The sequence below is a fragment of the Glycine soja genome, chromosome 2, assembly GCF_004193775.1.
Source record: "Glycine soja cultivar W05 chromosome 2, ASM419377v2, whole genome shotgun sequence".
NCBI classification, from domain to species: domain Eukaryota; kingdom Viridiplantae; phylum Streptophyta; class Magnoliopsida; order Fabales; family Fabaceae; genus Glycine; species Glycine soja.
In genome coordinates, this window is record NC_041003.1 from 22,539,146 (window position 1) to 22,554,406 (window position 15,261).

At 30.1% G+C, this 15,261-nt stretch overlaps 1 protein-coding gene across 1 annotated transcript; it reads left to right on the forward strand.

The window, feature by feature from the left end:
- Window positions 1-1,309: 1,309 nt before the first annotated feature.
- On the forward strand, window positions 1,310-9,923 carry LOC114371321 (phosphatidylinositol 4-phosphate 5-kinase 5-like). Its single transcript, XM_028328793.1, has 8 exons — window positions 1,310-2,499; window positions 2,876-3,043; window positions 3,814-3,979; window positions 4,097-4,213; window positions 5,278-5,471; window positions 5,592-5,722; window positions 5,795-5,867; window positions 9,314-9,923. Exons 1-8 carry the CDS (start codon window positions 1,310-1,312, stop codon window positions 9,600-9,602), a joined length of 2,328 nt encoding a protein of 775 aa, XP_028184594.1. The 3' UTR covers window positions 9,603-9,923.
- Window positions 9,924-15,261: the final 5,338 nt, after the last annotated feature.

Here is a 15,261-nt window from a genome sequence, read left to right on the forward strand (position 1 = left end):
GTCGACATGTAAGGTTCCTCTAAGATACTTCATAGCTCTCTTAACTACTAAGAAATTAGACTCTTTAGGACATGTTTGATAGCAAGCACACATGCAAACACTAAGCAAATAATAATTTATATGTTTTTTTATTTATTATTTTTCTCACTTAAATAAATAGTCATGATTTTTTTTCTATCATAACAAATTTTAATTTTTTTTATGCATTTATATGTATATTTCAATATATTAAAATAAAAGTTATATATAAAGTAGCACATAGAGATTAATTTTTTATTTATAAAAGTAGATTTTTTACTTAATGCACGGAGATTAACAATTTACGTGATGTCACATCAATATCTAAATTATTATGGTAAAATTATATTTTTTATGATAATATGAACATAAAAATATAACACATTATATTATATAAATACAAAATTCAATTAAAATTTAAAACTATTAACCATGAGCAACGCATGAGTCAAAATCTAGTAGTACATAATAAACTTTAAATTTCACTAAGTATTTTTTAAAACAACCTTCATAATTTTAATGATATTATAATTAATATACCAACAAATATTTAAAACTCGTAATTTTATTTGCGCACGCGCGCACTTTTAAAAAGCTACAAATATTTAAAATATATAATATACACAAAACTCATGCAAAACTCGGGTCTAAATCCTACAATTCAAACATTGGCATTCGTTATCAAATCTAGGCATTAACTACTCACTAATTGAGAGTGACTACGCGCAGTAAATAAACACTAAATGGAATTTTACTTATAACCTAAGAATAGTTTACAAACCCCTTGATTTAGGATATGTCCCATGTCGCGGTTCTTAGAGCTTATAGGAGATGAATGATTCTCTCTCACAGAAAACAATTCAAACATGGGAGAAAAAGTTGCACCTCTAATTAATTTTTCATGGTTTTGGTTCAAGAATATCACAATAACTCCTTAAGGAATTAATTTGGGTAACAAAATTCACCAAATTTAGGAATAAGTCCTCTAGGCAATTTGTCTGCTATAGTTGTCTCATAAAGCCTCAAATATCAAAATCACCCCAGAAAATTTAGAAACACGAGATGCCAAAAAATTAATGTCAACATGAATATTTGTCTTTGGTTTGGCAGAAAGAAGTCTCTCTTGCCCAGAAAGACATGCATCTTTGGAATATTGCTCGTCCCCATATGTATTATTGATGCAATAATAGTTTTCGTTTCATCATTTGAGCATCCATGAATTTTGCTATAACATAAATATTTGGTGCGAGAGTTTGACAAAAAGAGGGAAAGAAGAACTAGGAAAAACACAATGATGGGCAGAGATAGTAGTGTTATGAAGGCATGGGAGGCAACGGTGAGAAAGACACAAGCGGTGGCCAAGAAGCGCGCAAATAGCATATTTGGGTCAACATATGTGGCCCATGCAGAAGAAGAAGAAGACCATAAGGAAGACACAAATGGAAGCGAGGCATCTGAATTGTACCATGCAGAGAAGGTTCTCCCGAATGGGGATTACTACAAAGGAGAATGGGTAGATAATTTCCCACATGGGATGGGTAAATATTTGTGGACTGATGGGTGCATGTACGTTGGAGAATGGTTCAAAGGAAAAACTATGGGAAAAGGAAGGTTCACTTGGCCCAATGGGCCCACTTATGTAGGGGAATTCAAGAGTGGTTATATGGATGGAACGGGAACATACGTAGCCTCCAATGGGGACACTTATAAGGGGCAGTGGGTCATGAACTTGAAACATGGTCACGGTGTCAAGAATTTTTCCAATGGAGACAAATATGAAGGTGAATGGAGAAGGGGGATGCAAGAAGGGCATGGGAGATATCAATGGAAGGATGGGAGCTATGTTGGTGAGTGGAGGAATGGGAGTATTTGGGGTAAAGGTTCATTTGTTTGGGATGATGGGAATAGGTATGATGGGTATTGGGAAGATGGTTTGCCTAAAGGGAATGGAACTTACAAATGGGATGACGGAAGTTTTTATGTGGGGAATTGGAGCAAGGATCCAACGGATCAAAGTGGAACATACTATCCAAGAGGGTCATCACAGGAGGCTAATCTTGAGTGGAATCCTCAAGAAGTGTTTACTAAGTTGAGTGAGTATGCAATTTGTCCAGGGGAGAAGGTTTCAATTTTACCATCACAAAAGAGGCTTGCAGTGTGGAGGTCTACAAAGGGAGGGGATGGTGCTAAGCCAAGGAGAAAGTCAGTTGATGGGAGGGTAAGCGTAGGGCTAGAGAAGCCAAATGATAGAATGCAATTATGGGGTGGTGTAGAGGGTGATTTTAGTGGTACTAAAACTCCAACTAGAGGGGGGGTTGCTGTAGATGATGAATTGTTAGGTTTAAGCATAGATGGTGCTATTTCAAGAGAGACTCAACTCCAAACCCTGAAAGCACCAAGGAAATCAAAGAGGCAGGGGGAGACCATATGCAAAGGACACAAAAATTATGAGCTCATGCTCAATTTGCAGCTGGGAATTAGGTACGATTATAATATAGGAATTAATTAAAAAAAATTAAATCTCATACAGTCAATTATGTAACTATACTTGTTTATCTAACTGGCCTTTGAATGAAAACATGGTTCACCACCACTAGTATGCCACCTGGTTCGCTATGTTTCCATAAAGATCAACTTATTTTTGCTTTTATGAATTTATTTATTCATGATGCTTCATTTTACAAAATAAGTTGATTACATTACATTTCACATCCATATTTAAAGGGTAACAGATGCAATTGTTATTACTTATTGATCTTTTTGTTCTATATTTCTTGTATTCATGGTATTTGGATTCTCTATGCGTCCTCCCTATATCACTTGTCACTCATTATAATTTCTTTGATTTGTTGCACAGACATTCTGTTGGAAGACCTGCCCCTTCAGCATCACTTGATCTGAAACCTTCAGCTTTTGATTCCAAGGAGAAAGTGTGGACAAGATTTCCCACTGAAGGATCCAAATACACTCCACCACATCCATCATGTGAGTTCAAATGGAAGGACTATTGCCCAGTAGTGTTTAGGTAAGCCCATTGACACCTAGTGCGTATGTTTGGATTTAGGTTTTCCTTAGGAAAATAATTATCAATTTTTTAAAATTTCTCTAACATAACTAGTAAATAAAAGCAATCATTTCACCATAAGGTAAACTAGACACATAATCAATCTATTGTAGTTGTTAGTTTTTTGTTCAATATTTTTTTTTCCCATATTATTAGAGATTCTTCCACGAATGCACTCCTTTTAACATAAAAAATACAAGTTTAAGGGATGGTTATAGTTATCTTTTTTCATCCACTTAATTTATTTTCATATTATTAGAGATTCTCCCATGTCATTATCTAACATAAAGCAATGTAAAATTAGTAATATTTTTTAAGTTTAATATACTTTTGGATCATATAAAATAACATGTTTTTTCATTTTAATCCTTATGAAAATTTATGAGCATTTTTAGTCTTTTTATTTTTCTATGATGTTTTACGAGCCTTTTATTTTTCTGTGTTAGTTGTGCTGTTCTGTTTACTTTTTCATTGACGCAAAAAAAATTGTTAACACTTCTAGTCTTGTGATTCTTTATTTAGTTTGGAAACTTATTAGTTCCTTCATTTCAAAGACAAATGATAAAATCACGCTTGCATATGTACTAGAAGTACTGAATCATTTTTCTTGATTTAACGACAATGACTATGTTAATATATAATATTTTATTGGGACTGTTTTATATGGATTGAAATCATATTATTTTTGCATAATCATTGATAAACTTTTTTTTATCAAACTTTACCTTCAGAACTCTTAGGAAGCTATTCAAGGTGGATGTAGCTGATTACATGATATCTATTTGTGGAAATGACGCCCTTCGCGAACTTTCCTCTCCTGGTAAAAGTGGTAGCTTCTTTTATCTAACTAATGATGATCGCTACATGATCAAGACCATGAAGAAAGCTGAGGCAAAAGTGAGCGCCATGTTTCTTGTCCCCACTTGAAATTGATCAATTTTTTAAGAATGCTTCTAGAATGTTAGGGAAATAAGACAACTTTTTTTTATACTAATTTCGGTATGCTGAATGCAGGCTCTCTTAAGAATGCTTCCAGCTTATTACAATCATTTTCGAGCATTTGAGAATGCCCTAGTGACAAAGTTTTATGGTCTACATTGTGTAAAGTTAACTGGGCCAGCTCAAAAGAAGGTATAAATGCTTATTGGATTATAGATGGACAAATTTTAATTTTACAACTATTTGACATTTGAGAAGAAAAAAAAAAGCTATCCACCGAAAGTATAAAACAAGTAATTTAATTACAAATCGTCATGATACATTTATTAATTTTTATAATAATTATTTTAAAAATTATACTAATAATGAATTGATTAAATGACATTACAAAATTATTTTAAATTATAATAAATGACCATTAAACTCTTGACATATTTTTGAAAAGCATCAATTGAATCAGACTAGCATCAATAATCCCATCTAGATTAACACCAAATGAACTAGAAATCACATGCTCCATGCTTAAATTTATCAATTAAATAGAGCAAACAAAAACAAAGAAAAAGTAAGGAGACCGAACCAAAGCCACCTTATCAAGCTGGAAGGGCAAACCTAGAGTAAAACCCTCTAATACAACCAAGAATAGAATCCAACCACACTAAACCAGTGGATGAAATTCCATAATCAATTAAACGATCTGTGCAACAGTTACCTTCACAATAAATATGAGATACATTAAACTCTTGACATTTACTATTGCTTTGCCATATAGGATTGTAGAGGTTGTTATAGTTTGATAGCTATATGGAATATGAATTAATAATAACCCGAGGATTTTAATATTTGGAATTTAATAAGAATGCATTGAAAAATGAAAAAAAAAATAAAGATTTTTATATTATCATTTATTTATGGATTATTACCTTTGATAGAAGGTTAACTTTTGTAATAATTATTTTGATGCAATGTTTGGTTAGAAGGAAAGAATACAATATTTTCTTTTGTTTGGTTAGAGATAAAGTTACAGGAAATTGAAGATAAAAGTTTACTTCTAAGTATAAGAATAAAGAAAAAATATATATTTCCTTCTATTTTCTCTTCAACTCAAATTTCAAATTTTTCTTTACTCATTTTTCCCTTTCATTGTACCAAATAAACCTTAAGAAACATATCATATTGAGGTGATTTTTAATTTGTTGACAACATAAAAAATTATGTTAAAATTTTAATTTTAATAGTACGTTCAAATTTTGCAGGTTCGATTTATGATAATGGGTAATCTCTTTTGTTCTGAGTATACCATCCACAGGCGCTTTGATTTGAAGGGTTCTTCACTTGGACGAATAACAATTAAGCCCGAGTCGGAGATTAGTGAAACAACTATCCTTAAAGATCTGGATCTAAATTTCATATTTCGACTACAAAAATCTTGGTTTCAAGAATTTTGCAGGTGATGAAACACTTCGGTACATTATGTTGTATTTGAGTTGTTGTTTTCCCTGTTAATTTGAATTGTTTTGTTACCTTTACAAAATATAAACACTCCAACTATGTATATCTGTTATCTCAGGCAAATTGATAGGGACTGTGAGCTTCTGGAACAAGAGGGAATTATGGACTATAGCCTGCTAGTTGGTATTCATTTCAAAGATATATCAGAAAATGGTGATCTTATTTCTTCAAGATCTCATACTCTTGCTGGTACTTTTCTTATACTTATACTCCTATTCATAATTGAAAACTAATAAAAATTCTTTGACTTGTCAATTTCAGGCGATTCAGAGAGTGAAGGAACTCCCTGTATTTCTAGAGTAGACATGGATCAACTTCTTCTAGATCCTACCAGGTCACATGTCTTTTTGAAACTTTAACACAAAATTGTAATACATCTATAATAGGTTGTTTTATCATCTAGAGTTTTGATGTGCGTAAGTTTCTAACATTTACAAAAAAGAAAAATAAATTACACAAACACCTGAATTTGCTCTTATAACACCTTATATCCCTCTATTTGTTTTATATTACTTAGAGCCCCCTTAGGGGGGTCGGTGTAACAAAGAGTTTTCTATAGGGTTAAAAAATGAAAAGTATTAGATGTAATAAGGACAAACCTTAAGGGAATGATATAATTTACTCTTAAAAAAACATAGACAACATGGAAAATAAATAAATAATAAATTGTAACAGTTATTGAGAGCTGTTGATTTTTTTGTGTGTAGAAAATATAATTTTAAATGAAGAGGAGATGTATAATATGGAGGAGCTTTGTTAATATTTTATTCATGGGCTTTATATATAAAGAAAAAGTGTAACACAAAATTCAAATGCAACATTATGTTAATCTTAAAATCAAATTGTTAACCTCTTGAATCTAAATTATAAGATCAAATTCTCATCGTTATCTAAATTTTATCTTAAATTTGAAACATATAACAAAACTTCCTAAAGTTATTCAAATTTAAATTACATATATTTAGCATCTATTGTCAACACTCTTTCTTGTCTTAATATCTATTGACACCCAATTTAAATTTCAAGATTGAAATTTGGCCTTCCTCCTTTTGATGCTTGTTTTCTTCCACGTATTTTGCTTGTAATTCTTATCTTTATCTTTCCTCTGTGGGACCACCTCTTCATTCAACTTGAGCTTCCTTTTCAGTGCATTATCCTTTTTCTATCAACTTTTTCTTGTGGGCTCCATGGTAGCAACATTGAACCTTTGATGGATGTTGGAAGGTGGTTCTTCATCTACGTCTTCATTCTCCTATAGAAAATCAAGCTTCTTCAAAGCACATGCCTCTTACTATTCTTTTTTATCTTCTTCATCTATAGTCAGCTCCTCTTGCATCAAATTTAAAGCAAAGCTCTTGCCTTTCATCTGAACTTTGATCACTTCCATGCTGTTTAAGTCTTGTAGCCTTTCTCGATCCAATAGTTGAGAAACACTTAAAAGATTTTGATAAATTCTAGGGACATATAAAAATAAAAAATAAATTCAAACCCGAGTGGCTTTTAATTGAAATTGTTGTTTTGTTGAGCTCTTTGAAAAGCTCTCGATCATATGTCTTATGGTTGTGCAACTACTATCAGTTAGCCAAGCGTTTTAGATTTATCAAGCATAAAATATGACACTGCAAACATGTTTCTCTTCATCTTCTTGTTGATCCTCAACAACCGTAGCATCTACTTGTTGTTGATGATCGACTTGCATATCTTCTCCAAGTTTCCTAATTGACCGCATTTGTAGCATTTTGCATCGGGCCTCCACCAACATCTCTTTGGTGAGTGATTAGCTTTTTTGCAGTAAGGACATGGCAAAAAAGATTGTGGATTATTGTTTTGGTTTCCTTCTTCAGCTTCCTCCTTTTTCTTATTTTTGCCACCTTTGTTTTTGATCTTCAATTGGGAACGGAAAGCACATTCCACTATTCCTTCTTGTCTCATAAGTCTTCTTTGCTCTTAGGCCTTCAAGTCATGCATGACTTATGCCAAAGTGATCTTGGACAGATCTTTCTTGTTCTCCAAGGAGGCAATAGAAGCTTCATATATTTTAGGTACGATCAGTAAAAAAATTTCTTCAATACTGGAATCAAATAATTTTGTGTCCAATAATCCTACCTTATTAGCAATGTGAAACAATTTATCTGAGTATTCTTTGATTGTCTCGCTTTGAATCCCTCATTGAATTCAACACTTGCATGCTTTGAATCCTTTTATCTCCAACACATTCTTCCTTCAGGTATCCCAACTTGCTCTTGTGGTTTTGAGTCATGATTATGGTAAAATTGATTTTTGAGACACAAGCAAAGAGACATGTCTTTGCTTTTGCCTTCTTGATTTGTTTCTTTATGAGTTTTTATTTGGGCCACGGTGAAATTTTCTACAATGGAGGAACATTATAATCTTCTTCCATGACTTCCCAAAGATCTAAATAGCCTCTAGGTAGGATTCCATTCCAACAACCAAAAGGTCATAGCTTTCTCCATCAATGATAGGAAGAGCAACTTGAGGAAACTTGCTTCAACATCCATCTTCACATGTCCCTAAAGCTCTTAATACATTTTTTTGTGTAGAATATATATTTTTAAATGAAGAGGAGATGTATTTATATGGAGGAGCATTGTCAATACTAACATTATTCTAATCTTAAACTACTAACCTCCTAAATCTAAATTATCATTAAATCCTTTATCCTTATCTAAACAATATCCTTAATTTTGAAACATGACAAAAAATCCTAAATATAAATTATTTAAATTAAAATTACAAAAATTTAGTCATCTATTTTCATCAAGAACCATGTAACATCCCGAGGAATCACACCGGAAAGAGAGGAATCTAGAGACTCTGCAGGTATGAGACTGTATAGTTGGGGAAGACTTAAAGGAATTAATTGGTATTACTTATACTAACAAAATACATCTACTTTTCGATAGTCCATCATCACTTAAAAATTTCGTAGTTAAACGTGTTTGGTATGGAGTAGTTATAGAATGGGTAACCTTTTGGAAGTTTCCTGAGAAACGTATGAGTAAGGATAAAATATGCTAAAAAGTCTTGTATTGGTTTGTGGAGTCAGTCATTAATCCTGGAAGCAGACAAAACTAATTTTTGAGGCTAGGTCTCAAAAAGGGATACCTACGAAGGATTTTGATCGATGGAAGGTTCTGATCAACAAGGATGTTGAGTGAAGTGACATCGCGTGAAGTATTGTAATGTGAGAGTCGTTGAGAAGGAAAAAATCAAGAATGTTACAACCACTTTTCTATAATGAGACAAGACTCATAACATGTTATCGTATATTTTTTTTATGGAAATAATTAATGGTTGAAGCCAAAACAATTTATGTTCCAAAACTTGCATCTTACACATGAATCAAAAGTTGATTGTATGGAAAGTTGAAAGGAATCCAATTAGGTTGCATCTAATGGTGCTCTCTAAAGAGCACCAAAAGTCTTTATATAACATTATTAAGTGTTAATGTGATTATTATTTCAATAAAAAAGGGTAATTTTGCTTTTCCAAAAAAATGTTTGCTTTCTCTTTATTTAGGTTGCCAATATAATGCACATTTTGTTTTCATCTTGACATTGGCATAATTAAGTTCAATTGAATTTGGAAAAATTAATATTTCAACATGATGTAAGGCATATTTAATTTCTTAATATGGTTGTATATTTTGTACCTTGCTTCTACGAATTTATCTTAAAACCTCCTCCCGAGCTCCGGCTGACCATTATTACTTAAGTCATGTCTTGTTGGATATTACATCTATCTAATTTGTGTTAGCAGTTGGGCGAGTATCAAATTGGGGGTGAACATGCCAGCAAGGGCTGAAAGGACGGTGAGGAGAAGTGGTTGTGAATTACAACTTGTAGGAGAACCAATTGGAGAGTTCTATGAGGTGGTTTTGTTTTTTGGTATCATAGACATACTTCAAGACTATGACATCAGCAAGAAGCTTGAGCATGCCTATAAGTCCATTCAATATGACCCAACGTCAATATCTGCCGTTGATCCCAGACAATATTCAAGGCGTTTTCGTGACTTCATATTTAAAATATTTTCTGAAGACTCTTGAAAGCCAAACACAATTATGTGGCTGTTACATTCCATTCATACCCTCGCTACTCTCAACCTCGGTAGCCTTGAAATTTTTCAACTATTGGAACCACAATTGAGGTCCATGTGACTTTGGGTACAAATCCATTTTTTTCAACTTTGATCTTAATTAGCTTATTTCTATGTATATATAGGGCAGTAATTATATAGTATACATGATGAAATGCTGAAAGCAAGAAAATTTTGTGCTAGAATATATTTATTCCATTTCTCCCAAATGGGGGAAGAGATGACAAGCACTCAATACATTTTGTATCAAATTGAGATGTATATTATTATATAGGAAATGGAAGATGAGTGTACATATTCAATCCTTTTACATCTTTGATTAATTTCTTTACTATTATGTGGTATGACATTGAACAAGTGAAGCCCGAGTCCTCTCTTTGACAAATCTGAAGGTGAACACTATATTTTTTAGCCGTGCTAAAATTTATATTATAAACCCTTGGATCGGACCCAACTCTTATGGGTGTTATTATCTTTATTAATATCCCAAAATAAAGGAGAATTAGATCTTATCCTCTAAAACCAATATATATATATATATATATATATATATATATATATATATATATATATATATATATATATATATATATATATAAAATCCCATTAGACATAGGAAAAAGGAAGAATACACTTTTAAGCTCAGGATAGGTGACCTAAAATCCTAGGAAAAACCTATTCTAGAACATACTGGAGGCCACTATACCAATAACCTACGACCTCTTGGAAAAAATGTCATTCTTCCTAAGTTTGAGTTAGCCACTTGCTTCCAATCCCAATTGCTAGCAATAACATCAGGTTCATACTTCAAACACCTTGTTCCGATGAAGTTGAAGACATAAAAATAAGGCGGTCAAAAAGCGGCGTATCATATCAAATCCAAGAATTCTTGGGCAAAGGCATTTGAATGGTGGTGAAACTTCCCAGAATTAGAATCAAGCTAAGTTTACTATCGCCATCATGCATCTTCTCAAATTCAAATTTTATTTTACTGATCTTTGACTTTTTGATTCTGAAAATTATACTAATATATTAATTGCAAAAGATCAAGTATTAAAAAAAAACACTCATATGGCTGATCATTCCTTTCTCTTGCTTTTTCATGAGTAAGTACTGAATTTAATGTCTACAAATTATAAAGATGGAACATATTAATGGAACGCTTTAGTTTTTCATTTATTTAATAAACATTTTTTTGAAAAATAAATTAAAGTAATAACATCTTTTTCATCATTTAAATTTAATATACGTTTTTTTTAAAAAACTTTTACTTTTTCCGATTTTCAAATGTATTGCGCCTGAATGTAAGAAGTCCAGTGATTTACGTGATTGGCAATTTTTGGTTGTTGATAATTTTAAAAAAAGTTAAATTGTAATCTTATTCTTTCTGTAATTTTAAATCACTTGCTATGATATATTAGTAACATGATATTTATATAGATTATTGACATGACATTTATGTGACAATAAATTAAATAAAATAAAAAATATAAAGAATATTTATAAGAGTTGAACTCATGACCTTTTATTTAAAGAAAAAAAATAAATTACTATAATACTTTTTTTAATTAATTTTATAAACACTCTTTTACATGTATTATTACTCAAGAATTATTAATATTTTTAATTATAAAATATATAAAATAAAATAAAATATTTCATTTTACATGTGTTTAATTTTATTATAAAAAATATTTTAATACAAACTAATAAATTATTATATAAAAAATAAATGTTTTATTGTATTATAATTTTAAGAAAAATTACATAAACTAAAACATAGATTATTTAAAAAAATATTTTATGAAATATATACAAAATACATAAATCTAAAATAATATTTAAATAATCTAAAAAATTAAATAAATTATTACTTTTTATAAATAAAATATTTTTTTATTATTTATATAATAAAAGAAATTTACAAGATAATTTATATCAATAATTTATATTAAAATTAAATTTATGTAATTTTTATAATTTATATATTAATTTGATGCAATTATATTGATTTTTATAATTAGAGTAAAATAATTTGTTTATTAAAATCAATTTTAAAAATAATTGATGTAAATAGTTTATGAAATTTAATTATAAATTGGTAAAATAAAAATAAAAATATGTAAACTAATAAAAATAAAAATATATAAAATGACATAAAATAAAAATAAAAATATTTATATATTAAATATTTTTTTAATTTATAAATTTTACAAGCAGAAAAAAATTAATAATTATTGACTAATGATACATACACAATAGTATTTATAAGATTAAATAAACAATACAAATATCGTAATGATTTATCACCTTATTTTTAAATAAAAGGTTATCAATTCAACTCATATTAAAATCCTTTATTTAATTCATTGTCACATAAATATTATTTTGACCATCTTCATATATGTCACGCCAATATAGTTAATGTTTGTTTGATTTTGGATAATCAACTCACGAAATAACAAAAACTATTTTTTTTCTAAAAATAAAAAAATAAATGTCTTAATTTAAAAATAAAAGAATTAAAATCGTAAACTTAAAATTATACACAGACCAAAATTATAATTTTAAAAAATGTTTGGTACATGATCTTGAAAATAGATGAAAGATAAATATTAAACGAGTTTTGAAAATACTTTACATATTCAATTAATATTATTTTCTAACTTTCGAAATTTGTTGCAATTTTATTTTCTCCAGGAAGAAAATTGGTCTAGATTCTTTTCAATCTCTGCTTGTTCAACTTCTTCTTCATATACTTTGCGTAAAATAGTTAATCCTTTTTTACATAAAGGAATATACATAAGTCAAAATTTTCCCTCCCAAAACTTTCAATGATAAAATAGTAATTTCATATGCCTCAGAAAAGTTTTTGGAAATTTAATTTATAAATAAATAGTGGAATGTTTTTTATAGTTATAATCATTGACCACAATATTTTTTATTCATAATCAATTATAAATCTTAAATTAATTTTTATGTATCTTAAATTGATTTTGATTTTATATAATATAGTAAAATTTTACAGAAATATTTTTATAATTATGGTAAATTTGTATTTATTATCACAATTTTATAATTATTTATTGCAAATATTCATTACTATTACTATTATATTTTTATTATATAATGTAATGTAATTATATATTATTATATAATTTTGTTAATATTTAATGTGACAAAATTATAAATTATAAACATGTATTAATACACGTAATATAATAATATATAATAAAATGTAATTGATTAAATTGATAATTAATTGAATGCTAATAAATATTATGTTTCTTTAAATATTATCTTAAATACTTTAAACAAGAATTCATTCTATAAATACATATGTATCCATTGTTGTTTTTTCCTTTTCATCGTTTCTTTCTGAATCATTTGCTAATTTTTCATATTTCTATTAGTTAGTTTCAAATTTCAATGGAGGAATAGAAGCAAAAATGTCAATTTTTTATTTGTTATTTAGTTTCGATAGAGGAATTCAAGCAATATCAAATTTTTTATTATTTATTAAAATATCTTTTCAATTTTCACGAAATATTTGTTTATTGACATTGAATTTTATAGTCTCTTCCTTTTTAGCTATTGAAATAACACAAAATATTTACCCTATTGTTGGTGTTCTAAAAGTAACCTAACGATAAGTAAACTGGGATATTATTTTAGCCCGAACCACCTAGAACCGTGAAGCCTACACCCAGATGCATTGGTGCCTGGACTAGAGCGTTGGCCTTCACATTAAAGCATCAAGGGAGACTCATGTCATACACGTGATCCCTAATAAGAAGCGCACGCCTCAATTAATGACAGCTAGAAGGCACATGTGACAGCTGAATAACTTATTTTTCCGCCCTAAAAGCATGGTATAAAAGGCACAAACACTGCTATGTAACTACCTTCAATTCATTCTTACACTCAATCTTAAATCCTTAATGACTTCAGCGTAAGGTAGTAATCAATTACCGGTGTTTTAAAACGTTAGATTTTAAATTTCAAGAGTCACAACTTGTGTTTAAATAGTTTTAAATCATTTTAAACTTATGTAATCGATTACACAATACTTGTAATCGATTACCAGAGTTCTAAACGTTTTGATTTTCAAAATTTAAACATGAAGAGTCACATTTGTTGATGTGTAATCAATTACACCTTAATGGTAATCGATTACCAGTGTTTGATTTCGAAAAATAAATTTCCAAAAGTCACAATTCTTCAAGTGACTTGTTTCTAAAGATTTTTTCAAAAGTCACAACTTTTTAAGTGACTAGTTTTCAAAAGAGCCACAATTTTTAAAAGGTGACTAGTTTCAAAGAAATTGCCAAGAGTCACAAACTTTAACTTGAGTCATCAAGAGATTATAAATATGTGACCATGGAATGAATCTTTCAATCAATCCTTCAACAATCTTTCAACTCTTTCTACAAAATTTTCTGATTCATTTCTCTTCATCTTTCTAAAATTTTTTGTTCAATACTTTCTCTTTCAAGAAAAGTTCTTTGATAAAAAACTTGTGCTATTCATCTTCTTCATTCACTTCTCTCTTTGCCAAAAGAATCGAAGGACTAACCGCCTAAATTATTTTGTGTCTCTCTTCTCCCTTTGCCAAAAGAATAGAAGGACTAACCGCCTAAATTCTTTTGTGTCTCTCTTCTCTCTTCCAAAAGATTCAAAGGACTAACCGCCTGAGAATTCTTTTGATTATTCCCTTTCCCTTAAACAAAGGATCTCAAAGGACTAACCACCTGAGATATCTTTTGTTTCCCCTGACAAAGATTCAAAGGACTAACTGCCTGAGAATTCTTTGTCCCAACACATTGGAGGGTACATCCTTTGTGGTACAAGTAGAGGGTACATCTACTTGGGGATTATTATACTGAGAACAAGAGAGGGTACATCTCTTATGGATCAGTTCAAGTGGAGGGTACATCCACTTGGTTTTTCAAAGAGAACAAGGGAGAGTACATCCCTTGTGGATCTTTGGCTTGTAAAGGATTTTACAAGGTTGAAAGAAATCTCAAGAACCGCAGGTTGCTTGGGGACTGCATGTAGGCACGGTTTGTGGCCGAACCAGTATAAATCTGGTGTTTGTATTCTTCTTCCCTACACTCTTTAATTTCCGTTGTGTACTTTTAATTATCACTTTTACTTTTGGTTAACTTTCTATTTCTATTCTTTACTTTCTTAACTTAGTAGCAAAAGCCTAATTGAATCTAGTAACATTAAGAAGGATATTTTTTTAATTAGTCAAGACACATTAATAATTAATTCAACCCCCCCCCTTCTTAATTATTCCGAGGCCACTTGATCCAACATAAGGACCCTGCTGGAAGCCTGAAAATCCTCATTAAGTATACCCTTGTTGCTATTGATTTCCCATATAGTGAATTTCTTGAGTGTTTTCTTCAATGGGAATACATTGACCTATTTCATGAGCCTCACCACAGATGCTACAACCTGTAACCTGCAAAATAGAAGAATGTGTAGGTTGACCAATAGACAATTTAGTTGGCAACTTACCAAGTGTTTCTGTTAAAATCTCAAGTTGCTAAGAAAGCAACTTATTCTGTGCCAATAAAGCGTCATGTGATGATAGTTCTAAC

Coding starts and splice junctions, on each gene's coding strand:
- LOC114371321 (XM_028328793.1), top strand. CDS start 1,310: ATGATGGGCAGAGATAGTAGTGTTATGAAGGCATGGGAGGCAACGGTG. Junction 5,723..5,794: donor AAGATCTCATACTCTTGCTG/GTACTTTTCTTA, acceptor TGTCAATTTCAG/GCGATTCAGAGAGTGAAGGA. Junction 5,868..9,313: donor CTTCTTCTAGATCCTACCAG/GTCACATGTCTT, acceptor TTGTGTTAGCAG/TTGGGCGAGTATCAAATTGG.